The sequence below is a fragment of the Perognathus longimembris genome, chromosome 7 (assembly GCF_023159225.1).
Source record: "Perognathus longimembris pacificus isolate PPM17 chromosome 7, ASM2315922v1, whole genome shotgun sequence".
Classification (NCBI taxonomy): Eukaryota; Metazoa; Chordata; class Mammalia; order Rodentia; family Heteromyidae; genus Perognathus; species Perognathus longimembris.
Genome location: NC_063167.1, coordinates 29,951,776 through 29,973,998, shown reverse-complemented (window position 1 = coordinate 29,973,998; position 22,223 = coordinate 29,951,776). Strand labels below are relative to the sequence as shown.

The 22,223-nt window shown below is 48.8% G+C and overlaps 4 protein-coding genes across 9 annotated transcripts in view; 2 read left to right on the top strand and 2 right to left on the bottom strand.

Moving 5' to 3' along the window:
• The window catches only part of Tesk2 (testis associated actin remodelling kinase 2), a 114,047-nt gene extending 105,957 nt beyond the window's left edge, over positions 1-8,090 (top strand). The window contains exons 6-11 of one of the 2 annotated variants that reach the window (XM_048351174.1): positions 4,616-4,698; positions 4,902-4,986; positions 5,153-5,236; positions 5,427-5,513; positions 6,163-6,280; positions 6,581-8,090. In XM_048351174.1, the coding sequence (XP_048207131.1) occupies positions 4,616-4,698; positions 4,902-4,986; positions 5,153-5,236; positions 5,427-5,513; positions 6,163-6,280; positions 6,581-7,302 (1,179 nt within the window). In that variant the 3' untranslated portion in view covers positions 7,303-8,090. The remainder of the gene's footprint in view (positions 1-4,615; positions 4,699-4,901; positions 4,987-5,152; positions 5,237-5,426; positions 5,514-6,162; positions 6,281-6,580) is intronic. The other variant, XM_048351175.1, reaches the window with a different exon arrangement.
• A 222-nt stretch (positions 8,091-8,312) lies between these two features.
• On the bottom strand, positions 8,313-11,791 carry Toe1 (target of EGR1, exonuclease). 2 transcript variants are annotated; one of them, XM_048351181.1, is made up of 8 exons: positions 11,710-11,791; positions 10,615-10,757; positions 10,487-10,527; positions 10,268-10,364; positions 9,991-10,149; positions 9,516-9,775; positions 9,163-9,322; positions 8,313-9,082 (listed from the first exon to the last, which is right to left on the bottom strand). In XM_048351181.1, the coding sequence occupies exons 1-8, from the start codon at positions 11,759-11,761 to the stop codon at positions 8,462-8,464; spliced, it is 1,533 nt and encodes a 510-aa protein (XP_048207138.1). In that variant the 5' UTR covers positions 11,762-11,791; the 3' UTR covers positions 8,313-8,461. The 2 variants fall into 2 exon arrangements, with proteins under 2 accessions (XP_048207138.1, XP_048207139.1); XM_048351182.1 differs by lacking the exon at positions 11,710-11,791 and having other exon boundaries at positions 9,991-10,162; positions 10,615-10,716.
• Positions 11,549-20,127, top strand: Mutyh (mutY DNA glycosylase). 4 transcript variants are annotated; one of them, XM_048351179.1, is made up of 16 exons: positions 11,555-11,791; positions 15,532-15,649; positions 16,420-16,565; positions 16,655-16,694; positions 17,022-17,095; positions 17,231-17,272; positions 17,355-17,426; positions 17,505-17,618; positions 17,703-17,800; positions 17,880-18,024; positions 18,104-18,167; positions 18,345-18,536; positions 18,633-18,775; positions 18,861-19,010; positions 19,215-19,256; positions 19,927-20,127. In XM_048351179.1, exons 2-16 carry the CDS (start codon positions 15,538-15,540, stop codon positions 20,062-20,064), a joined length of 1,572 nt encoding a protein of 523 aa, XP_048207136.1. In that variant the 5' UTR covers positions 11,555-11,791; positions 15,532-15,537; the 3' UTR covers positions 20,065-20,127. The 4 variants fall into 4 exon arrangements, with proteins under 4 accessions (XP_048207137.1, XP_048207136.1, XP_048207134.1 ...); XM_048351177.1 differs by having other exon boundaries at positions 16,387-16,565; XM_048351178.1 differs by lacking the exon at positions 11,555-11,791 and adding an exon at positions 11,877-12,006 and having other exon boundaries at positions 16,387-16,565.
• Positions 20,128-20,566: 439 nt separating this feature from the next.
• Hpdl (4-hydroxyphenylpyruvate dioxygenase like) lies at positions 20,567-22,115 on the bottom strand. Its single transcript, XM_048349894.1, has 2 exons — positions 20,871-22,115; positions 20,567-20,829 (listed from the first exon to the last, which is right to left on the bottom strand). The coding sequence occupies exon 1, from the start codon at positions 22,001-22,003 to the stop codon at positions 20,888-20,890; it is 1,116 nt and encodes a 371-aa protein (XP_048205851.1). The 5' UTR covers positions 22,004-22,115; the 3' UTR covers positions 20,567-20,829; positions 20,871-20,887.
• Between the last annotated feature and the right edge of the window lie 108 nt (positions 22,116-22,223).

The window sequence follows — 22,223 nt, the reverse complement described above, 5'->3', positions numbered from 1 at the left end:
AAAAGTACACACATTTTATAATTGAGTATTCAGCTACATACAGACTGGATTTTTAAAGCAGGGGAGATCACTGTAGACTATAGGAAAGATAGGATTTCTGGGAAGAAAGTTCCCCACTCCCTAAGAATTTATCATACCCCTTCAGTGTTCTGGAAACTTTGTCCTGTTGTGCTAGTGTTCTAGCACTAGTTAAGGACTATTTACTTGGTTTTGTCTAAGCTTGTTGTGTTATATTGTTAAAATAATAATAATAACCTAGGTGGGTATGGTGATGCATTCCTCTAATCCCAGCACTTAGGAGGATGAAGCCAGAGGATCACAGGTTCAAGGTCAGCCTAAGTTATACAGTGAGACCCTATCTAAACAAAACAAAACAAAACAAAAATAACCTTTCTAGACTACAGGGCGAGACCACCATCCTTTGATTTTCTTTATAGGGAGTGGGTATTCCCAGTGTCAGTGGGCTTCAACTAGGAAGCATAGGACAAAGAACTCCCTGTGTTTGTAAGTTGTGCTTCCTTGGGTCTGGATTTTAAAGAGGTACTGAGGGTACTCAGAGCTTACTTTTGGAAGCTCTAGTGGCAGCCTGGGAAGTACACTAGAAGGGACATAATCTATGCCCCTCACCCTTTTTATTATCCCAGATAAGGTTTTTGTCTGATTATTCTAGCATTCTAGGTTTCAGGGATTAGAAAAAGACTTGTATTTTCACAGCTACACAGACCTGCCCACCAGATACTTATTGTGGGTTGGGCAATGGCCATAATAATGAAATGCCTCAATAGAGAAATAAGGTAAAAGCCATGAAGTAGAAGGGTTCTGAGGTTTCCAGATTATCTCTAAAGATCACAGTTCGAAGCCAGTCTGGGTAGGAAACTCCATGAGATACTTACCTCCAGTTAACTCCTAAAAAGCCAGACATGTAGCTGTGGTTTAAGTGGTAGAACACCAACCTTGAGTGAAGTAGGGAAGGGACAGCACCCAGGCCCTGAGCTCAAGCCCCAGAACCATCTGTTTGCCTCTCTGTCTCTGTCTCTCTCTCTCTCATACACACATACATACATACACAAAAGAACAAATGTGATTGGGTATGGTAGAACATGCCTGTAATCCCAACACTTTGGGAGGCTAAGGCAGAAGGAGGGCTGCATAGGGAAACTATCACACAAACAAACAAACCCAAATATGAATGTTGAAGGGATGAAGGGTTTTTTTTAAATATAATAATGAGAACTGTCATAGCTTTTAGAAACCATTTATACTGTGTTAGTATATGACTGGCCACACAGAAATGGCTAGAATCCAATATGTACCCTCCATGGGCTCTTTAGCCCAGTTGGAGGGACAGGTTGGCAGGTCATTCATTACACAAGAGGTATGGTCAAGGATGGGACATATCAGTCTAAACTGATAGTCTCCTAAGAAACTTGGACTATAGCAGTTCTTGAAGCATTTCAGGGGACATTTCAGTCCTTTATCTCCCTCTGCTGTGAAATGAACCTTTTCACCTTTCTGGATATGTAGAATCAGTTCTTTCTTGCTTTCTTGCTTTCTTGCTTGTTCTTATCTGAGTTTATGGAATTCGTTTGTTGGGGAAAAGGGAAAAGTGATTACACACTTAAAGTACTCCCTCCCCACTTCTCAGGGCCTGACTCCGCCCCTTAGTTTTTTCACTCAAGGCTGGTACTCTACCACTTGAGTCACAGCTCCACTTCTAGCTTTTTCATAGTTTATTGGAGATAAGAGTCTCATGAACTTTTCTGCCTGGGCTGACTTTGAACCATGATCCTCAGATCTCAGCCTCTTGAATAGCTAGGATTATAGGCATGTGCCCAACTTTGAGCTTCATATTATTATAAGCCTGGCTTATATTCTTTAGCCACATAGTCTGTACTGGGGCTATGGTCAGGTTGGCTGAAACATGTAATAATGGCTTGCCCTAGAACTAACCAGCATTGGAGATAGAGGCTAAGGTCCCTGCTGACATAGTATAAGACTCTGCCTCAAAAATACCCATAACTTTTTAGAGGGGAATTGTTTTCTGTGAGTTATATTTCAATACAGTTGGCAATGGTCCTGCACAAACAACGCTGCTTTTTTCATGGTCCCTGGCTTCTGTTTTATAAGTCTGTATTGCTCCTGCCATAGACTTGTGTCTCCAGCAGAAAGTCTTAAACCTGTCCCACTGAACAGGCCCAAACCCATGTGGGATGAGAAGAGGCTTTACTAGAGTCCACAGAGTAGTAGCCAAAGATAGTGAGGGAAATCCAAAACTCTAGCAGCCAGGGGAGAAGAATCAGAAAGCCTCCAAGTAGCCTCTAACAGCTGGTCTCTTAGCTGCATGATCATGACTACCTTATTCCCTACTCAATACTACCACAAACCCTGAATCCTATGTAAAAGCCCTGAAGGAAGTCATTAACCATGTCACAAGCAGCAAGATCAAGCCACCTAAGAACTCATTTTGTCTGCTTAGTGTCTGGAGCTCACTGGGATCTTCAATGAGAATACTTCTAATTTTGTTAGAAGTATTGCCAGTAAGGACTAAGTGGGAATAAAAGGAAATGAAACCAACAAGTGTTAGCAGCTAAACCTGATTAGCCTAGATCCCTTAAAGGGAAGCTCAGGAATTTCTCGGAAAACCCTCATAGCCGCTAATCCTTGTCAGCTAATCCTCCTCATTTTTATCACCACAGATGTAGAGCCTTAAAATTTCAAGTTTTGTTTTGAGTCCTGGTTTCTCCTTTGGCATCAATACCCAGCTATTAGCTATAGAAAAACCCTGAGAGACAATAGTCACACTCCAGGCAGACTGAGTGAGGCAGCCTTGCCCTTCCCCCCCATGATAGGGATCACTTTGTTCCTGATCATTCCTACCTTAGCCATTTCTTAACTACTTATGAAGATGCTATCTGGAAATCCCTTTCCACTGGATGGGTGGTGTTATAGCAAGTAGACAGTAGGCCTCCATGAATATGATGACGAGGAAGAAACTGAACAGCCTTGACAGAGGTGGTGCACTCTGGCTATGTTCTGTTCTTAACCTTAGCTGCCCCCAAGTTGACTTAAGAAACAGGATTGTTTCCAAGGCCTATAAAGCAAATAGTAAATAGGACTTCACACTGGACCTTGGAGACAGGAGTCTGAGTTGTTGGTGGAATAGGGGGAGGGGAGAGATCTGAAGTACCACTGCCTAATAGGCAGTACCCTATACCCAGGGCTTTGGTTAATACACAGTTTGGCCTAGGGCCCATCTTCTCAGACAAAGTCAGGGAGGTGAGGTGCTGATCCAGCAGGACTGATGGGAAGTCTAAAGCCAGGACAAGCACAAGGACACTCCTTGTTGGAAACCAGCCAAGGCATCTCCACTTGGGACCCAGGGTAGATGGAATGAAATCACAGGCTCCTTCTAGCTCACAGAAGAATTAAGTATATTTACATTAAGGCCAGAATAAAAGATTACTGTGTACCTGATGTAGAGTGTGCAGAAGGCGAGTTAGTAACGTCTTGACAAGGGACTGGGAATGTGGCTTAGTGGTAGAGTGCTTACCTAGTAATGTCTTGACAGCTAGATGCCAAGGCTGGCTAGGAAGGAGGGCTGGTGTGGGTCAAGATAGGGCCTTGCTGGCCTCAGAAATGTTTCTGTAAGCCAAGGCCCCTTGCTCTCTGCTGCCTCCAGAGGGGGTTGGGTGAGGCGCCTCTTGAGCCAGTGGTGTGGAGCTATTTTGAATGTAGCTATTTCGGGAGAGCTGGTCATGGCTTTATTTATAGATCATTTGGGTTCATCCTTTCTCTAGCAGTAGTATTTGTCCAGTAATCATGTTCCCATCCTCTTTCATGAATTGGATACTGTGAGGAAGCCTTAAGCTGGAACTTGTTCCCCAGGTGCTCACAGCCTGTCTGCTAGACTGTGAAAGGATGTGGCATAGGAAAGTATGTACGGATCCTGGATTCGATTCCCAGCCCAAAATAAATAAAAATGAAAATGGGAGAGAGGGATTGGCTGAAGGGGGGAGGGAGAGGAGAGAGGTACAATATATGAAACAATGAATTTGGAGGATATTCAAAATTGGAGAATGGGGAGCTGGGGATATGGCCTAGTGGCAAGAGTGCTTGCCTCATATACAAGAGGCCCTGGGTTCAATTCCCCAGCACCACATATACAAATAATGGCCAGAAGTGGCGCTGTGGCTCAAGTGGCAGAGTGCTAGCCTTGAGCAAAAAGAAGCCAGGGACAGTGCTCAGGCCGAGTTCCAAGGCCCAGGACTGGCAAAAAAAAATTTAAAAAATAAAAAAAAAATTGGAGAATGGTATAAACAAAGGCAAAGGCTTGCTGTGACAAGTTTAGATTTAGATAAGCTGTGCTACATAGGCATAGGGACCAGAAGAGCCAGATCAGATTGTGTATGGTGTGTGTGTGTGTGTGCTGGGGCTTGAACCTAAGGCCTTACGCATGCCAAGCACATGCTGTCCCAAATCATAGACTTCTCGTGCCAGGAATGTTGGTGTGAAGGGCATTGAAGGCTAGTGTATGTCAGCACGGGTAGGTAGTTAACTGTGGCTGCCTGATCCCTACCTCAGAGACACCTTTTCTTCTCTTCTCTGGGAACCCTAGAACTGCCTGATAAAGAGAGATGAAAATGGTTATTCTGCAGTGGTGGCTGATTTTGGCCTGGCTGAGAAGATCCCTGATATTAGGTAAGTAGTTCTGATGGATGTCCTGATGGTCACAGGGAAATCCAGCTTCCTCCCCAGAGACCAGGAATTGGTCACAGCTCACCCTTACTCTCTGAATTTAACAAGTCCTAGTCTATCTATATCCATCGTTGGGAGAAAATAATTCCCAACCATCAAATGATCCCCTTGTACCAGGCAGGCTCACTTCCATTTTCATTCCACAGCATGGGATGTGAGAAGTTGGCTGTGGTGGGCTCACCCTTCTGGATGGCACCGGAGGTTCTTCGAGATGAGCCTTATAATGAGAAGGTAAGTGGGGAATCTCAGGCTTGGTTCTCCTTAGAATCCACTGTTAGCAGAAAGTGCCCAGGGTGAGGATCAACATCCTTCCTGACTTGGATGAAACATGGGCAATAGAGGGAGCGATACTCCCTCAATCCACTGAGAGGGAAACAGAGGTCTAACTACTCACCAGGCGGACGTGTTCTCTTATGGTATCATCCTCTGCGAGATCATCGCCCGCATCCAGGCCGATCCAGACTACCTTCCCCGCACAGAGGTGAGCAGTAGGCATACAGACCAGTGCCATGGGGTAGAGCTGGTTTGAGGTTGTGGAACTATTTTCTCCTTGGGGTAGAGTGGCTGAACTCATTCTGTGGCTACTTCTTAAAGGCAGCTCCCAGGATGGGTGGTGGGGGTGGGGGTTGATGACATCTATCCATGTCCCCTATGCCTTCCCCACACGACAGAATTTTGGGCTGGACTATGATGCTTTCCAGCACATGGTAGGAGACTGTCCCCCAGACTTCCTGCAGCTCACCTTCAACTGCTGTAATGTGAGTATCTTTATCTCCTGCACTTGTTTCAGGAGCTGGTTATGACTATAGGGAAAGGCTACAAATTCATTAGCTCCATAAGGGGCCTCATTTTTCTCTAGATGTGTTAACATCAACCACACTTCCTCCTTAGGGCCTGGCTACACTGAGAACTTTGGACCAAGAGAAGGGAAAACTGGGTCTCAATCCTCAGACTGCAGGGCAGTCCCACCATCCCTTGCCTTGGGTGTTGATAGTACCGTGGTTGGGTTTTCTTATTCACCCGTGGCTCCAGCCAGTCCAAAGATACATAAAAAAGCCTTTTATTGACCTTCATTTTATACTGAGCTGGGCCAGAGAAATTATAACCAAAGGGTAATATGCTTTGTTCAGATACCCAAAACCAAATTAGCAGCAGATCCCAAGGAAAAATGGAAAAAAGAATCATATGCTTTTGGAAGGGATAAAGCCTACAGAAGGAAGACGAGATAAGGAAGTATAGTAGACAATAGTTATCTTTATGACCATAGCTGTATTATCCTAAAGGCCTGTGTCCTCAGTAAAGATCTCTTAGGGGAACATCTGAATCTTAAGAGGAATAGACTGAAATTCTATTTTTGGGGTGAGAAAAGGAGGGTAAAGCTCATGGCTGGGTGTGGATGCCTAACAGATGGACCCCAAATTGCGCCCATCCTTTGTGGAGATTGAGAGAACCCTGGAGGAAATCATGAGCCGCCTGCAGGAAGAAGAGCTGGAGAGGGACAAAAAGCTGCAAACTACAGCTAAGGGTAAGAGATCAGAACAGGTAGCCCAAGCTGACCCCAAGGGAGGAAATTAGCCTGGAGGACCTGCCCCTCTAGGACTATTGATTGCAAGATCTCAGGTCCCTAAGAAAGAGGGGAGGGCCACGAGATCACAAATTCCCAGAGTAGTTAAGTTGGCATGTTTCTTCCCTTCTCTGACTATTTCCTCAATGATGAAATGGGACAACTGTACTTCGCTTTCCAGAGAGAAAACACTGTAATAAGTGATACTTCTATTTGTTATGTCTAGTGAGAGTAACCCAGGCTTGACTCACTGTTATTCAGGACTCCTGGAGAAAGTTCCTGGGGGCAAGCGACTAAGCTCACTGGATGACAAGATTCCGTACAAGTCCCCACGTCCAAGGCGTACTATCTGGCTGTCTCGAAGCCAGTCAGACATCTTCTCTCGCAAGCCCCCACGTACAGTGAGTGTTTTGGATCCCTACTACCGGCCACGAGATGGTACTGCTGCACGCACTCCCAAAGTTAACCCTTTCAGTGCTCGCCAGGACCTCAAAGGTGGCAAGATTAAGCTCTTTGACCTACCCAGCAAGTCTGTCATCTCCCTGGTATTCGATCTGGATGCACCAGGGCCTGCAACAATGCCCCTGGCTGACTGGCAGGAGCCTCTGGCTCCACCTGCCCGCCGGTGGCGTTCTTTGCCTGGTTCCCCCGAGTTCTTGCGTCAAGAGGCATGTCCATTTGTAGGCCGTGAAGAATCACTATCTGATGGGCCCCCACCACGCCTCTGTAGTCTCAAGTACAAAGTAAGAGAGATCCCACCATTCCGGGCACCTGCCCTTTCAGCTGCTGTAGCCCATGAGGCAATGGACTGCTCTAACCAAGAAGAAAATGGGTTTGGGCCCAGGCCCAAGGGGACCAGCTCAGGCCTTGGAAATGCCTCTGAGGAGATGGAGGTTGAAGAAGTAAGACCACGGTACTTGGTTTCAATCCCCTCCTCTGTCTCAAGCATAGGCCTACAAACCCAGGGAGAGCAGGATGGGTGAGGGGGGGTTAGTCCCTGCTGCACTTTGGGGATGGATCTTCAGCTGAAGCCATAGGTGCACAGCCTTGACTTTTCTCTGGAGCCCACAGAGCAGGCAGGCCACTCAGCTTTGGGCTTCCAGGGCCCAATGGCAGCATATGAGGAAGCAGCAGTGAGAGAGGCATTCTAGTTAGGGCCAACAATTGGTACTAAGCCTCAGACATCTAGCAAGGAGCTTTGATTCCCACCTGTTCCTAGTGTACTTCCCCAGACAGGACCAGTGAACTCCTAGTTCTAGGAGGGACTGGCAGGTGGCTATTACCCCAGTTCTTCTCCTATCCTGGGTCTCTTTTGCCCTTTCTTGGGGGTATATAAGCTACTGGATGAAACTCGAAGCTGACCAGGAGGCCCTAATAGGCATGGCTGTTTTTCAGACTTCAAGACTGGGGTGCTTCTTGCCAGTATGTCTAAGACACTTGAATAATTGCTGTTTGCACTTACTGCATGGTCAGACCACACCACTACATTTCTATGCAAGGGGGGACAGGTAACATGGTGGTCATGGCTCTTAGCTAACCTATTCAAAGACCTTTTCCAGTTAATTAATCTATTTTCATATTTATAAAGGAGTCTTAATGTTCTGCCTCGTAAGACTTTCAGCCTTGTGGTTGGGAGTGGGGGCTGGTTTTGTAGGCCCTAGGGCCTGCTCTAAGTATTTTGTTAACAGGTGATACAACCAGTTGGTTAAACGGTTTATACTTGGACTGATTTTCTTCCCTTCCTGCTATAGCTGGAGCTTCGGGAACAATCTGTCCTTACAGAGCCGCAATAAGAAATAACCAAAGAATGAAGTTGGTCAAAATATTTTCATAACTTGTTTCTGTTGATTTTTTTTTTTTTTGGTAAAAACCTTCCCAAGACACTTCAGATTTAAAAATAAAGATGATATTGCAGGTGCTGGTCAGCTTTCTTACTTATACTCTTGTACCTCAGCCTCTGAGGTGTAAAGCAAAGGTCCAGGAACCATGCAGCAGGATCTCTGCTGGGGCTTCTTTACCCTGTCCCCCTTTATCCACTCTCAATGCTTTTAGTTGGAAGTGTATTCACAGGCTACAGAGGCTCAATACCTCTGTTCTGTTCTCAGTTTCTCTTCCTGGGGAGAGTGCCAGGTAGGAGCTGGGTCAGCTGTTGCCCCAAGCCAGCTTCATCTTCTGGTTGTGAGCTTTGGAGGAATGAGAGAACTGGCTTTTGGCCACTGTGAGAGGCACAGCTTTGCCACTCAGATACACTTTGTTGTGACATTCAGGTAGCCAGGGTTCAGAGCTGCAGGACGGGAGTTCCTGGCTCACTCCCACGAAGGCCATCACATAACCTGTCATAAAAGCATCGAAACCAGCCCGGTGTAGTCCATCCCCAGGCACTGGGTTAGGACCTGCGTGACTCCCTGGCACTTCTGAGGCAGTCATATCGGCTATTCCAGACTGGGTTGTCTTAAGCTCCAGCCCCAAATTATTTTTGTGATCTTGGTCACAGCCAGACTGGTCCTTGGCTTCATCCTTGGCCACTTTTTGTTCAGTTTCCTCAGCCTTCACACCATCCCCACAGACCTGCTTAGTGGGAGGACCATCTTCAGTTTCTCCAGAGGTCTTTGTTCCAGGCTGATTCATCAGAGCCCTCCTCCGTTTTTCTTTCCGTCGTCGCCGTCGCCGCTTGTCCTCTGCCACAGCCTCGTCGGTGTCAATGATAAGATCAATATTGTGGGAGCGAGGACACTGTGGTCCCAGAGGGCACCAGCCGTAGGCCTAGAGGAAAGAAAGATGCTTAGAAGGCGTTCCAGATGTCAAAGCCTCCCCTCTCCCAGGAAATGGACAAGAGTTCTCACCGAGAATTTGTCACAGATACTGGTGGGATGAGGATGGTGGGCTGCAGGGGACATGCAGCAGCGGTAGTCAATATGGGCCCTCATGCTAGAAGGATAGCTGCAGAACTCCAGGACAAGATGTGGGCTGCCAGCTGCCCGCTGCTTCTCATTTTCCCGCTCACTGCAACAGCAGAAGAAGGTGTTTTTCTACTAACATGTAAGATCTATGAGAATGGGGGTTTCTGCATGATTTGTTCATTGCACTGCTGAATCCTCAGCAGCTAAAAACAGTGCCTAGTACATGGTAAGCACTCAATATATACGTTAAGTGAATGAAATATGTTCATACAAGACCCCACCTTTTCCCCCCTCACCATTTCCGGAAGGCATATTCTAAGTAGGAGGCCACAAATCGGGCATGAAACTCTGCAGCATATTTGGTGTCATAAATGCCTGCCGGGAACATCTCACACAGGTCAGCGGTGAAGGTTCCCAGGTTCTCAGGCAGGTGGGCGTAGAAGTTCTGGTACAGGAACACCAAGTCTATAAGACCATTATGCAGCACCAGGGGCCGGCGGGCTCTGATCAGCTCCAGGAACAATGTTCGCACTGACTGGCTCTGACTCTCATCACCCTTGATAGAAAGGAAGAGGTTGGTGGGAAGCAGAGAGTTCCTTCGATAGACTACTTTTCTCTGGTTCCCTTATCTGGAAAATTCTTCCTCATTACCCAGCCCAATACTATGTATCCCAGTATGTCTTATGTCCTCAGCCTTGTCCATGTTTATTCCCCATACTCATTAAGAAACAGGCATCCAGCCTATGAAGGGTTGGGAAATTGGATACCTACCTTGTCGTTGCCCTTATGGTAGGGAATGCCCTGGGCATACTGCCGATTAAAGTTGAAACCATGCTGTACCAGGAACTGCACAGATTTTGGTTCTATAACATACTCCTCCGTGCACAGCAGAGTGAGATTGAACACCTGGACCAGGTAGGAATGTTCACCCTGAGAAAGAGGGCTATATCAAGACTTGAGGTTAAAAACCTTACACCCAGTGTTCCCCGGCACTTCAACCCTCCTGTGGATCTTAGCCAAAGACCAGGGATGAGGATGTATCTCATACCTTATTTGGCTGCTGCTTGAAACAGGCAAGGCCCAGTGACAGCACAGAACGGGTCCTGGCAGCATGACACACAGCCTTATAACGTTCTTCAATGCACCTTAAAAGTGGGTTTAGGAGTGGCTGAAGCTGATTTAGCTTCATGAAGGACCCAAACCACCCCTCCAGGGCTGAGATCTATCCCTTCTGCTGGGGATGGAACTAAAGAGAAGGCTCACTTACTGGTTCAGCAAACTCTTCCTGTCCCCTAGCCCACTCAGCTCCTATGAGTGGGTAAAGGTAGGGTTGTGATTGGTCCCCAGCACCCGTCCCTCCTCAACCACTTGCCCTCCCTGTTTCCCATGCCTCACCGTGTCAACAGCCACGAAGCTAGCTGTCTTTATGGCCAGCAGGAGGGACGGCCACATCTCCTTGAAGTTGTCGCTTTGCACATCTATCACAGGAACTTGGACTACTAGCTCCTCCCTAGATTTTGTGCTTTTGTTGACACCACCTGGGCATAAGGAGGGTGGTGGACGTTCATGCTCTAGCAAGGTCCCAGGGGAACAGACACCAAGCTAGGCAGTGGGGAATCCCATTGGTAGCGTTTCCCCTTTACCTCAAGTCTTTTTTCCTACCCCATGTATTCTGCACATATATCTCAGAGTGAGCAATACCCTGAGTTTGGGAAGAGAACACTTCGGTCTTCCAGTGACTTTAGTAAGACTTCGGGAAGAAGTTACTTTCTCAGCATCACGATCAGTAGAAAGGTAAGGCTGAAAGGGGCATCTTTGATTTTTTCCTTACACCACACAGGAAATATTCTACAGGGCTTGGAATTTAAAATCGTTAAGCTCGATAGGGATGGGTGGTGTAAGTCTTTAATCCCAGCACTGAGAAAGGACCTCAAGTGCGAAGCCAGCCTAAGCTACAAAGCCAACCATGTCTCAAAAGAAAAAAAAGAAAAAAGAAAAACAAAACCCATCTCCTATGACCATATGAGGCTGCAAATGACTGTTCTCAGGATGTCCGGGCAGCCATAAGCGTCAGTTCTTTCTATATATGTGGTGCTGGGGAAGCGAATCCAGGGCTTCATGTATACGAGGCAAGCACTCTTGCCACTAGGCCATATTCTCAAAGCGGCAGTTCTTACGGTGCTTCAAAGCCTGATAGCTCCCCTACACCAGGACTATCAACATGTCCTACTTCTTCAAAAGCTCCGCCTGCTCGAGACTCCCAACTACATCTCCCAGCATGCCCCTCCACGGCCCTCACGAAGCTCCCAACCCTTCGGTCTTTGCAGGCAAGCGCAGTGCATGCCGGGACCTGTAGTCTCCTCGTGGCTGCCTGAGAAGGAAGGGCTAGTTCGCTGAAGCTTCAGGTCAGCCTCAACAGCTATGGTCCCGAGGCTTTCCCCTTTCCCGGGCCGCAGAAGTTTCTAGGGAAACCCCAGGAAAGCCACTCACCATCGGAGGCCATTGGAGCCGAAGCTACGCCATCCTCCGTGCCTGCAGCCATGACGGCGCGCGTCCCTCACTGGATTCCGTGGTACGCAAGACTTCCGCTTTGTCTCCCGTCACGACACTGCCGGGCAGGGATGGGGAGGGGGAGCGCGAAGCCGGACTTCCGCTCAGACTTCGCGGGCCTAGTGCGGGGAGCAGGCTGGGCGCACTCTGAGAGCCTATTGGCTGGTGCGTCCGGCTCGAGCCAGGATTGGCCGGAGCCACGCCCCCTCGAGTGTCGCGCGGGAGACAATCCTAGAGGTAATTCTTTTCCTGGACGCCCGGCGGGAGCGTGGGAGCTGTGGCTTTTTCTCAGTGGAGCGCGCGGGTTGGGGTGGGCCGGGTAGTCTTCTCAGAGAAGGAGGCTGTGCCTAAACCGTGTTTAAACGTTGTCTATGAGTTAGGTAACGAGAGGGGCCTGTAGGGAAAAGAATGGTGCCTTGGGCTGGGACAAGTACCTGGAGAGGTTAGAACGAATGCTTTGTGCAGTCCAGGAACTGGAAGCGTTTGGGGAGCGTTCCACAGGATCAGGCTGCAGAAGGGACGGCAGCCGACGATCTAAACAAGTGATAACGTGGACTTGAGTTCAGGCTTTGGTAGGGATGGCGAGGAAGAAACAGCTTGTGAAGCTATTATTGACCAAGAGGGTGTTTGGGCTTGACTCCTGCTACAGTAAGAGAAATGACCGTACTGAAGGCCAGTCCCTCCTTAGGAGAGTTCCACCTGTCATACCCAATGCTCACCAACCCTTTCTCCTTTCTTCGCTTATTTCTAGTTTGTCTTCAACTTTACTGGGAGCTTTTCATCATTATCCAGTTTCTTTGGATGGACTTGTCCCATCCTGAAAAGGGAATCATTTCCTTGGACCCTTCACTCATCTGGTTAATTTTATTTTTATTAATGTGTGTGTGTGTGTGTGTGTGTGTGTGTTTGCTTGCTCAGTATTGTTACACCAACGCAAATCAGCAAGATCAGGACCACTTTTTAGAGAGGATAAAGGAGTTTATTGCCAGTGACCTGAACCAGGCTAGTGATAGAAATCCGGATCCTGAGGGAGGAGAGACCCAGAGTTTTATACAAGCTGGTTACACACAAAATGAGCATTAGTCAGATATACAAAAGTTCAGGTAGATTATCAATTTCTGACCTGGTGGCCAGTTACTTTCTAGTTGTGCAGAAATCATGACATCCTGTCACTACCCCTCCTGTATTATTTAAAAATGCCCTGTGGACTATTTAATTCAGATAGCCCCAACTATGCTGCAAAGTGCCTTCACCAGGAAGGGTAACTTTGTCTACTTCAGTATGAGAGCTTGAACTTAGGGCCTTTTACACTTTCTTGGCTGTTTCGCTCAAGGCTATGTGCTACCATTTGAGTCACACTTTTCACTTCTGCCTTTTTTGGTTAATTGCAGATACAAGTCTCACTGGGATAACTTCTCATCAGGATCTTCGGATCTCGGTCTCCTCAGTAGCTAGGATTATAGGCATGAACCACCAATGCGCAGCAGATTAATTAATTTTACAAGTATTTGTTGTGTGCAGTTTACCTAGCATTGACTCTAGGAACATAACATATCTAGTTCTGTCCCCTACGTGTTTTTTTTTGTTTGTTTGTGTTTATGTTTGGTTTGTTTTTACAGTCAAGTAAGGAAAATACTGAGTCATGAGTAAATGTGAAATTACAATTTGTATAAGAGCTTCAATGGAGAAGCATATGAGAGAATAAGACAGGAAGACTTGATTTGGACATTTAAGTCAGGAGCTGAAAATGGTTAAATGTTAGGGAAAGCCTAGAAAAGCCTGTTTAGAAGAAATAGGTTGTGTGAGGCCTCAAAGTAGACAACTTTGGATATTGAAGCAATTAAATTCTGGCAAATGTGGCTAAAGCATAGTGAGAAAGGATGTGGAGCCCTGACTCACTGACCTTCAAAACTCAGAGGACTAGCTCTTACTTTATGAGCAAAGTGTGACAACCAAAGCCCTCCCCAAGGTACTTGTATGGTGCTACCCACCCTTCCTACCTCCTTATCTCCTATCACCCATCCTCATTCCAGTCTAACCATCACTGGCCTGCTCTTGTACTACTAACATGCCAGGCATCCTCCTTATGATTTTTCCAGGGGCTTCTTAGTTTCCACAGGTGTCCACAATTACTCATTCTAACTGCTGCAAGTCATTAGTCAAATATCACTATAATGAGGCCCACCTTGACCACATTCTTTTAAATTGTGGCATTTCAACATTCATCCTGGAACTGGATGCCCTTTATTTGCTCTACTTTTCCTCTTTATATTAATTGCCATTGTTTTCTGACACATCATATAAATTCATTATGTGCATTGCTTTTTTCTTTTTGGTCTGTCGCCATTGGAATAGAAGCACTGTGATAGTAGAAACCTTTGATGGTTTGCTTACTGTAGTAAGCTGCATAACACATAGTAGTCACTTATTTGTTTAAGGATGTCATTGGTGGTTTTAGATAAGGAAGTGACATACTCATGTCTTGACTTCCCTGGGCCTAGGACTCAGGGCCTGAGCACTGTCCCTGGCTTCTTTTTGCACAAGGCTAGCACTCTGCCACTTGAGCCACAGTGCCACTTATGGCTGTTTTCTATATAAGTGGTGCTGGGGAATAGAACCCAGGTCTTCATGTATACAAGTCAAGCACTCTTGCCACTAGGCCGTACTCCTAGCCCGACATACTCATGTCTTGAAAAGGGCACCTTGCTGTGGAGAGTGGATTGTAGAATGAATTATAGATTGTAGAATGAATCTGACTAAGAAAGTTTGGTTAAAAAGAGAAGAATGAGTCTTGGTTGGAAGGATGCTGAAACAGGACGCTGGGAAAGAGAATGAACTCTTTCTCCATATAAAGGAGGAAGACCATACAAATGTATGGAAATTTGTGCATTAGTGTTTTATGGAGGAAGTGAGCTCTTTTGATGAAAATGAGGTGGTGAAGTCAGAGCTTTGGAGAGAGTTCAAAATAGGCTTAACAAGGACTGCAGCATAGCAAGTGTGTAAGAGTACACACTCTGGGTTTGAAAGATCAAGTTTCTTAATCTCCACAAGTCTCTATTTTCTTAGCTGAAATGTAGGAATACTAGTAATGTGTCTCCAGCCATCAGGAAGTTGAGCAAGAGTCCCAGTAAAGAACCTCATGAAGTCTTGCATACAGTAAATACTAAGTGGTAACTACTTCTTGCTTTTCAATAAAAGGCAGCCAGATCAGTCAGAGAACAATGAAGAGCAACCCAATATATTTTCTTATTACCTCAGCCAGATGTTTACTATATCAGGAAAAGATAAGGAATGGAGTAGCTCCTTCCTCCATTAACTTGCCATCTGGCAAATCTTTTTCCTTCTCTCATTCTTGATTTCTCCTTTCTGTCAAATGAAGGTTTTGGACTAGGTGATTGCTAAAGTCATCTTCAATATAACCATAGTACATGAGGTGGATAGGAGAAACCTCTTACCCACCCCATGCTCCCAGATACCCCAGAACTACTCATACACAGTTTCCCAACAGAAGACTTTGGCTCTTGGCCTATCCTGGCCCTGCCCTCTTATTCTGTGTGTATCTGGAGTTGTTTATAGGATGGTTCCCATGAGACTATTTGCTCACCTGTTCTGGTCATACTTCACTGCCACAGCCAGCTAGGAGCAAAACCATGGGCGTCTTGAGAGTGATTGTAGAAGCTTCATACTATACAAGTGATGTAGGGCAAGAGGTTTCTAGGATTCTGCAGGACCACAACAGCTTTGGCTGTGTATGTGTTCCAGGCCATCATGAGGAAGCCCAGAGCAGCTGTGAGAAGTCACAGGAAGCAGGCAGCCTGCCTGGAGGGAAGGAAAAATCATGCCCTCAACAGCACCCAGGCCAAGCCTTCTGCTGATGATGGTAAGGAGCTTGTCTTAGCCAAAGTTGCAGGGAAATGGCTTCACTGACCATGATAAAGGGCAGAGTCAAGCTGGGAAAGGAGCCTGGTATGTGCTGAAGCATCGGGAACCTTAGGATCTAGTTGTGAGTTGCTACATGACTTGGGGAGAGTTGCTCTGGCTGCTTTCTTTCCAGAAATGTGGAATAGGAATCTGTATTTCTTTCATATGGCTTTCAGGAGGTTTCTTTGTTTCGGGAGATTTTTGTTTTTCTTTTTGTTTTGGTGCTGGTACTGGCGCTTGAACTCAGGGCCTCACCCTCTTGCTTGGCTTTTTTGTTCAAGGTGGGCACTCTACCAGTTGAGCCACACTTCTGTCTTGGGCTTATTGCTGGTTATTTGGAGATAAAAGTCTTGGATTTATCTGCCCAGGCTGACTTTGAATCTTAATCTTCAGATCTCAGATTCCTGAATAGCTAGGAGTACAGGCATGAGCCACCAGCACCCAGCTGTTTTTGTTTTTTAATTAAGAAATATATACCCCATATTTGGGTATATATTATGTCTAGCTGAAACTGTTGGGTATTCATTATGACCCAGAAACATCAGACCCAACAGTACCACTCTGAGAAAATTGAAAAAATTAAGGTCTGATACCAGCTCCAAAGATTAAGCAAGGTGTTGGGGTGGGGAAAGCCCTAAGGATGAGCCCGCTGCCACAGGCTGTTGTTCCCTGGCTCTCTGGTGCTCATCTGCTCAGTGATGATTACTGAGTGTCCTGGGGCCTCTGCAGGCCTGGTCAAGCAGAAGGAAGAGGTATTGCAGGCCTCTATCTGCCCATACCATCTATTCAGAGACACAGCTGAAATCACAGTCTTTCGGAATAGCCTGCTGAGCTGGTATGATCGAGAGAAGCGGGACCTACCCTGGAGAAGATGGGTAAGCAGGCAAGAGACAGGGACAGTGGGGCAGAAGGCTGACACTCAGCCCCTTTGACACTAATCCCCAACCTGTGGTTACATTGACAGGCAGAAGATGAGGCCGACTTGGACAGGAGGGCATATGCTGGTCAGTGTACTATCTCTTTTTTTTTTTTTTTTTTGGCCAGTTCTGGGGCTTGGACTCAGGGCCTGAGCACTGTCCCTGGCTTCCTTTTTGCTCAAGGCTAGCACTCTGCCACTTGAGCCACAGTGCCACTTCTGGCCATTTTCTAGATATGTGGTGCTGGAGAATCGAACCCAGGGCTTCATGTATACGAGGCGAGCTCTCTTGTCACTAGGCCATATTCCCAGCCCAGTACATCTCTTGAGACTAGGGTTACCTGGGAATCCTTGGGGCTGGGGGCTAGGATCCAGGCAGGTTAGCAGTGCCCTCATGCCCACCCCTTTTCTCCAGTGTGGGTATCAGAAGTTATGCTGCAGCAGACCCAGGTTGCCACGGTTATCAACTACTATACCCGATGGATGCAGGTGATGCCAGGGGAGGAAGGGGAGAGTTGGGCCAGACCCCACAGGAGCCTGTATTTTAGGGGCGGGTATAGAAAATGCTTCCTCCATCACCCTCACCCTTGACCTCATCTCTTGATGTCTGCCTTGGGGCTGTAGAAGTGGCCAACCCTGCAGGACCTGGCAAGTGCTTCCCTGGAGGTGAGAGCCACTCTTGGGTACAGGAAGTGAGGGCAACTGAGGAACAGAACACTGATCCCTTTGGCTCTAACCCCACCTACAGGAGGTGAACCAGCTTTGGGCTGGCCTGGGTTACTACTCTCGAGGCCGGCGGCTGCAGGAGGGAGCTCGGAAGGTAAAGGGGTGATGGAGAAAGGGAGGGGTAGGTAGGAACTCTAGTGTGTCTCACCTTGAATCTTCCTACCTCATTCAGGTGGTTGAGGAGCTCGGGGGCCATGTGCCACGTACAGCAGAGACCCTGCAGAAGCTCCTGCCTGGTGTGGGCCGGTACACAGCTGGCGCCATTGCTTCCATTGCCTTTGGCCAGGTGAGCCTGTAGCCCATCTACACTTTGTGTATGCTCACCCTATTTCCTCTAGCCCAGACTGACTCTTGGGTTCCTCTGTGCCAGGCAGCCGGTGTGGTGGATGGGAACGTAATACGGGTGTTGTGCCGTGTCCGAGCGATTGGTGCTGATTCCAGCAGCACCTTTGTCTCTCAGCAGCTCTGGTAGGATGTGGGGTAACAGGAAATTAGGGGGGAGTATCTTCAAAGGGTCTTTGGCTTACTCTGGTATCCTTTCTTTTAGGAGCCTAGTTCAGCAGCTAGTGGACCCCACCCGGCCAGGGGACTTCAACCAAGCAGCCATGGAGCTAGGTGCCACCGTGTGTACCCCACAGCGCCCTCTGTGCAGCCAGTGTCCAATACAGAGCCTGTGCCAGGCACACCAGAGGGTGAGCGTCCTGGGAAGGGGCAGTCAGAGGCCCTGGTGAGTGCCCTGTGCCCCATGCCACCCAGCCTTGTGCCTCTCAGGTGGGGCAGGAAGAGCTCTCCGCCTCACGAAGCCTGCCAGGCAGTCCTGATGTGGAGGAGTGTGGTAAGTGCCAGCTCTGACCCTAACCCCAGCCTCTCCTAGCCCTGTCATTTTGCTACCTGTAGAAGCCTCATTGCAGTTCTTCCTCTAACCTGAGTAAGATTACAACTGGACCAAGCTGCTCTCTAGGCTTGGCCGCTAAGCCCTGATCTCAGCGGGATTGGGGATATCTGTTCCCAGCTCCCAACCCTGGGCAGTGCCAGCTGTGCCCGCCTCCCACAGAACTCTGGGACCCCACCCTGGGAGTGGCCAACTTTCCTCGAAAGGCCACTCGGAAGCCTCCCAGAGAGGAGTGCTCTGCCATCTGTGTTCTGGAGCAGCCCAGAGCCCATGGCGGTGCCCGCCTTCTGCTGGTGCAGAGGCCCAACTCAGGTACCTGAACACTGGGAGTGGATGGCAGTGGCAGGAGCATCAGGGAGGAATGGAGCAGCCAAGGCCTAACCCACACCTGGCTGCCCTGGCACTCAGGTCTGCTCGCAGGACTGTGGGAGTTTCCATCTGTAACCCTGAAGCCCTCTGAGCAGCATCAGCGCAAGGCCAAGGCCCTGCTACAGGAACTACAGAGTTGGGTTGGGCCCCTGCCAGCCGCCTCCCTGCAGCACCTTGGGGAGGTAAGCGAGCAGTGGAGTGTTCTGGGATGATGGCTTTTGTGATCACCTCCACAAGTCTTGTTCAGCCCCCTGTCCCTCCCCTCAGGTGATCCACACCTTTTCTCACATCAAGCTGACCTACCTTGTATATGGTCTGACCCTGGAAGGTCAGACCCCAAAGACTATACCACCTGGTGCTCGCTGGCTGACCCGAGAGGAATTTCATACTGCAGCCGTCTCCACTGCTATGAAAAAGGCACTATCTTTGTTATTTTCATTGTCCCATTGTCCTTTTTTGTGTGTTTTTTACTTGTTCTATATGAACTTATTGCTTATAAACAAGAAAAAAAGCACATATTTTAAATAAAAGTGCTGAGGCTGACTACAGGTTGAGGGCAGAGAATAAGGGGTTGGTCTTTTGAGAGGTGTCACTCTGTTCCTGTTGCCCTCTGTTAACTAGGTGTTCCATATGTATGAAGACCATCAGTCAGGGAGCTGCAAGGTGAGTTTCTGGGCCCTCACCCAGACATTTCTCTCCCTACCCCTGAATCCATGTGTTTTCAGTCAGCGATATACAGGTAGATATTCTGTACTCCCGAGAACAGTATTTGGTCTGGGGGCCTTACAATATGGGATACAGAGCAAGGGGACAAGAACAAGTTGATGAGGGCAATAGTGTCAGAGGTATGGGAACTGTTTATGGGTAAGTTTTACAGGATATAAGGTGGGGGAGCTGTCGGTTCTGTATGGGAGTCAGGGATCAGGAAAGGCTGCTTGAGAAAATGGTTGCCAGTCTGGGTCCTAGAAATGACCTGGCTTGGGAATCAAGTCCATCAGTAAGGATGCTCTTTCCTAATCCACAAGTAGGTGAGGCACAAGGTAGTCTACAGTGCTGAAGGAGTTGGGAGAGGTCAGCAGGGCCTGCTTAGGTCAGCCAGGCCAAGAACACCAGGCTGTGAAAAATCACAGGAGAAGTCATATTTTTATTTTGAGACGATTTTCTCTGGCTGTCTTTAGAAAAGTTGGCAGAAAGAGCAGCGGATACTTGCAGACAGGTGGAAAGTTCTGTAACATTCTAGGCTAGAACTTGATTGAGATTGATTGGGAGGGAGCAGGGAGGAGATTCCCTATGTCCCCTCCTCCAGGACCTGTCACTGTTGACTTCTGCACAGGGTTCTAAAAGGTGCCAGTCATCCAGCCAGAAAAGGCCCAGCAGCAAAAGACCCAGTCGTCGGGGCCAGCAAGTCTTGGAAAAATATTTTCAGCTTCATGTTCCTGTTGATTCACCCAGCCTTAACAATGCAGCCTAATCGTGCTAGAAGCCTTTGCCTGAAAATCCTGTTGTTTAATAAAGTACTTATTTTTGTAGTGAATTAGAACTTCCTGTGGCTTAAATTTCCCTAGCCCCTTCACTCCAATTCTGAGAAAGTGAAGTCTTGCTTGGTCCTGATTTCCACTGGCTGAGCTCCCAGACAGTCCGAGACAGATGGAGAAAAGGGGTGTTCTATCTAGAATAATTACTTTCTCCTAAAGAGTAAAGGCTAGGCAACTGCTAGGAGCACCTGCTACTGGTTTTATATGCAGCCCTCTTGCTCTGGGTCTCAAGTCAGCCCTAATTGGAGCAGGGGAATCATGTTAGAGCTGTTGAGCCAATCTGTTCTCACCTGCAGCCGTTGCTCCCTGGGGAGAAGAGTCGCACAGAGGATTTGTTGTCTTAAATTCCTACCTCAAACACTGAATCATTTATTTAGGGATAATCTCACCACATGAAGTGAAAAATACAAAGCAAAAGATTAATCATCATAAAATTGGGGGACGGGAATGCCAGGAACAAAGGCTTCAAAAGTACAAGCTGTGTTCTATGACCTAATTGTATCATTCCTTTATTTTATCTTTCACATGCATTTAATATTAAGCTGCAAAAAGGTACAGCTTTGTCTTTTTTAAAGTCCCACCCCAGTAAGAAACCCAAATGGGGGCTGGAACTGTAGAGTTGGAGGCCACACCTAGTCCTGAGGGCAAAGGCTTTTGGTAGCTGGGTGAGGTTCCTGTAGGTGGGTCTCAGTTCCAGCAGGTAGTGTGGGAGTGACCCTATAACACCGGACAGGATAGCTGACATAGCTCTGGCCAGCTTCAGGCTTTCTGTGCTCTCGTAGCTTCCTCTTGCACGGACTGCCATAACGCACGGATATTGTCCTGGCCAAAGCCTGTAGCTCCCTGTCTTTGAATCAGCTCCAGGAAGAAGGTGTCCTCCTTAAAGAGAGACTTGGTAAAGACTTGCAGCAGGAACTTGTCTTCATCGCCATCTAGCAGGATTCCTTGCCGGGCCAGAAGGCTAGGCTTGTGCCCTGCAGCCAAGATCTGCCCCTCTTTGCAGGGCTGTTGGTAGTAAGCTTCTGGAGGTGTCAGAAGCCGGCCCCCGGCCACTGCTATCCTCTCTGTAGCCTCGATGATGTTGGGCGTGTAGAGCCCCACGTGCTGCAGCCCTGGCCCCTTGTGCCGGGCAAGAAATTGCTCCACCTGGTCCTGCTTGCTGGTGGCTCCGGACAGTGACTCAGCCAACACGAGGGTGGGAACCGCGTTGCCGGGCGAGGTCTGCAGGGCCGTGAGCCGCAGCCCTCCGCGCCCGGACCCCGCGGCCACCTCTAGACCCAGCTCTGGATCCTCACCTGGGCTCAGCGGCAAATGGCGAAAGCCTAGGCAGTCGCAGAACCAACGCCTGAGCGTAGGGGAGCTGCCAGAGGTGCAAGCCAAGGTCAAGTGGTCCACGTGGCTGACCCAGCCCGGGCCTGGCGCGGGGGACGCGGGGGTGAAGCCGGGTAGGAAGGGCCCGCGATAGCCCGCGCGGTCCAGCAACGTCAGGCTGACGTTGCCCGCCGGCGAGCTGACCACGGTGTAGACGGCGGCGCCCTGCGCATCCCGCACGCCCACCGGGGGCACGGGCACGTGGCAGCCCCGAGCGGCCAGCGCCCGCGCGGCAGCGGCCGCATCGTCCACGTCGAAGCACAGGTTCGTGGCGCTGGGCACCGAGTGACTCGGGTCCAGGCCATAGAGTGGCTCCCCGGGTCCGGCGCCCTCGTTTACCAAAAAGACCGCCTCTCCGCTGCGCAAGGCCAGCTGCCGCCAGCCGCCCACCTCCCGCGCCGCCAGGGGCTGGAAGCCGAAGAGGTGCTGCAGATCTCGGGCCAGGGGCTGCCCGGCCGGCACGTGGAAGGCGATGTGGCACAGACGGCGGGCGTGCGCAGCCATGGCGGGCCGAGCGGCCGCCGGGACCCGAGCTCCGGGGACCGCCCACGTGCCAGCAACTCCAAGTCCTCCTAGAGCCCCTGATGAATGAGGCAGTTCTGTCCGAAGACCCACGTTCCTCAGGCGGCGTCCGGGAGGGAGTGAGGCTCCTCACAGCGCCCTGAACCGCCCGGCTCCGCGGAGCCAGGGAGGGGGCGGGGCCTGGCGACGGGAGGGGCGGGAC

Bases quoted from the DNA above. Each gene is read 5' to 3' on its own strand.
- Toe1 (XM_048351181.1), bottom strand. From the start codon at position 11,761: ATGGCTGCAGGCACGGAGGATGGCGTAGCTTCGGCTCCAATGGCCTCC. The intron at 10,528-10,614 runs GTGAGGCATGGG...ACCCACTCATAG, and splicing joins GCTTCGTGGCTGTTGACACG to GAGCTGAGTGGGCTAGGGGA. The intron at 10,150-10,267 runs GTATGAGATACA...CCTCTTTCTCAG, and splicing joins TCAAGCAGCAGCCAAATAAG to GGTGAACATTCCTACCTGGT.
- Mutyh (XM_048351177.1), top strand. From the start codon at position 15,538: ATGAGGAAGCCCAGAGCAGCTGTGAGAAGTCACAGGAAGCAGGCAGCC. The intron at 17,273-17,354 runs GTGAGAGCCACT...CCCCACCTACAG, and splicing joins TGGCAAGTGCTTCCCTGGAG to GAGGTGAACCAGCTTTGGGC. The intron at 19,011-19,214 runs GCACTATCTTTG...TCTGTTAACTAG, and splicing joins TCTCCACTGCTATGAAAAAG to GTGTTCCATATGTATGAAGA.
- Hpdl (XM_048349894.1), bottom strand. From the start codon at position 22,003: ATGGCTGCGCACGCCCGCCGTCTGTGCCACATCGCCTTCCACGTGCCG.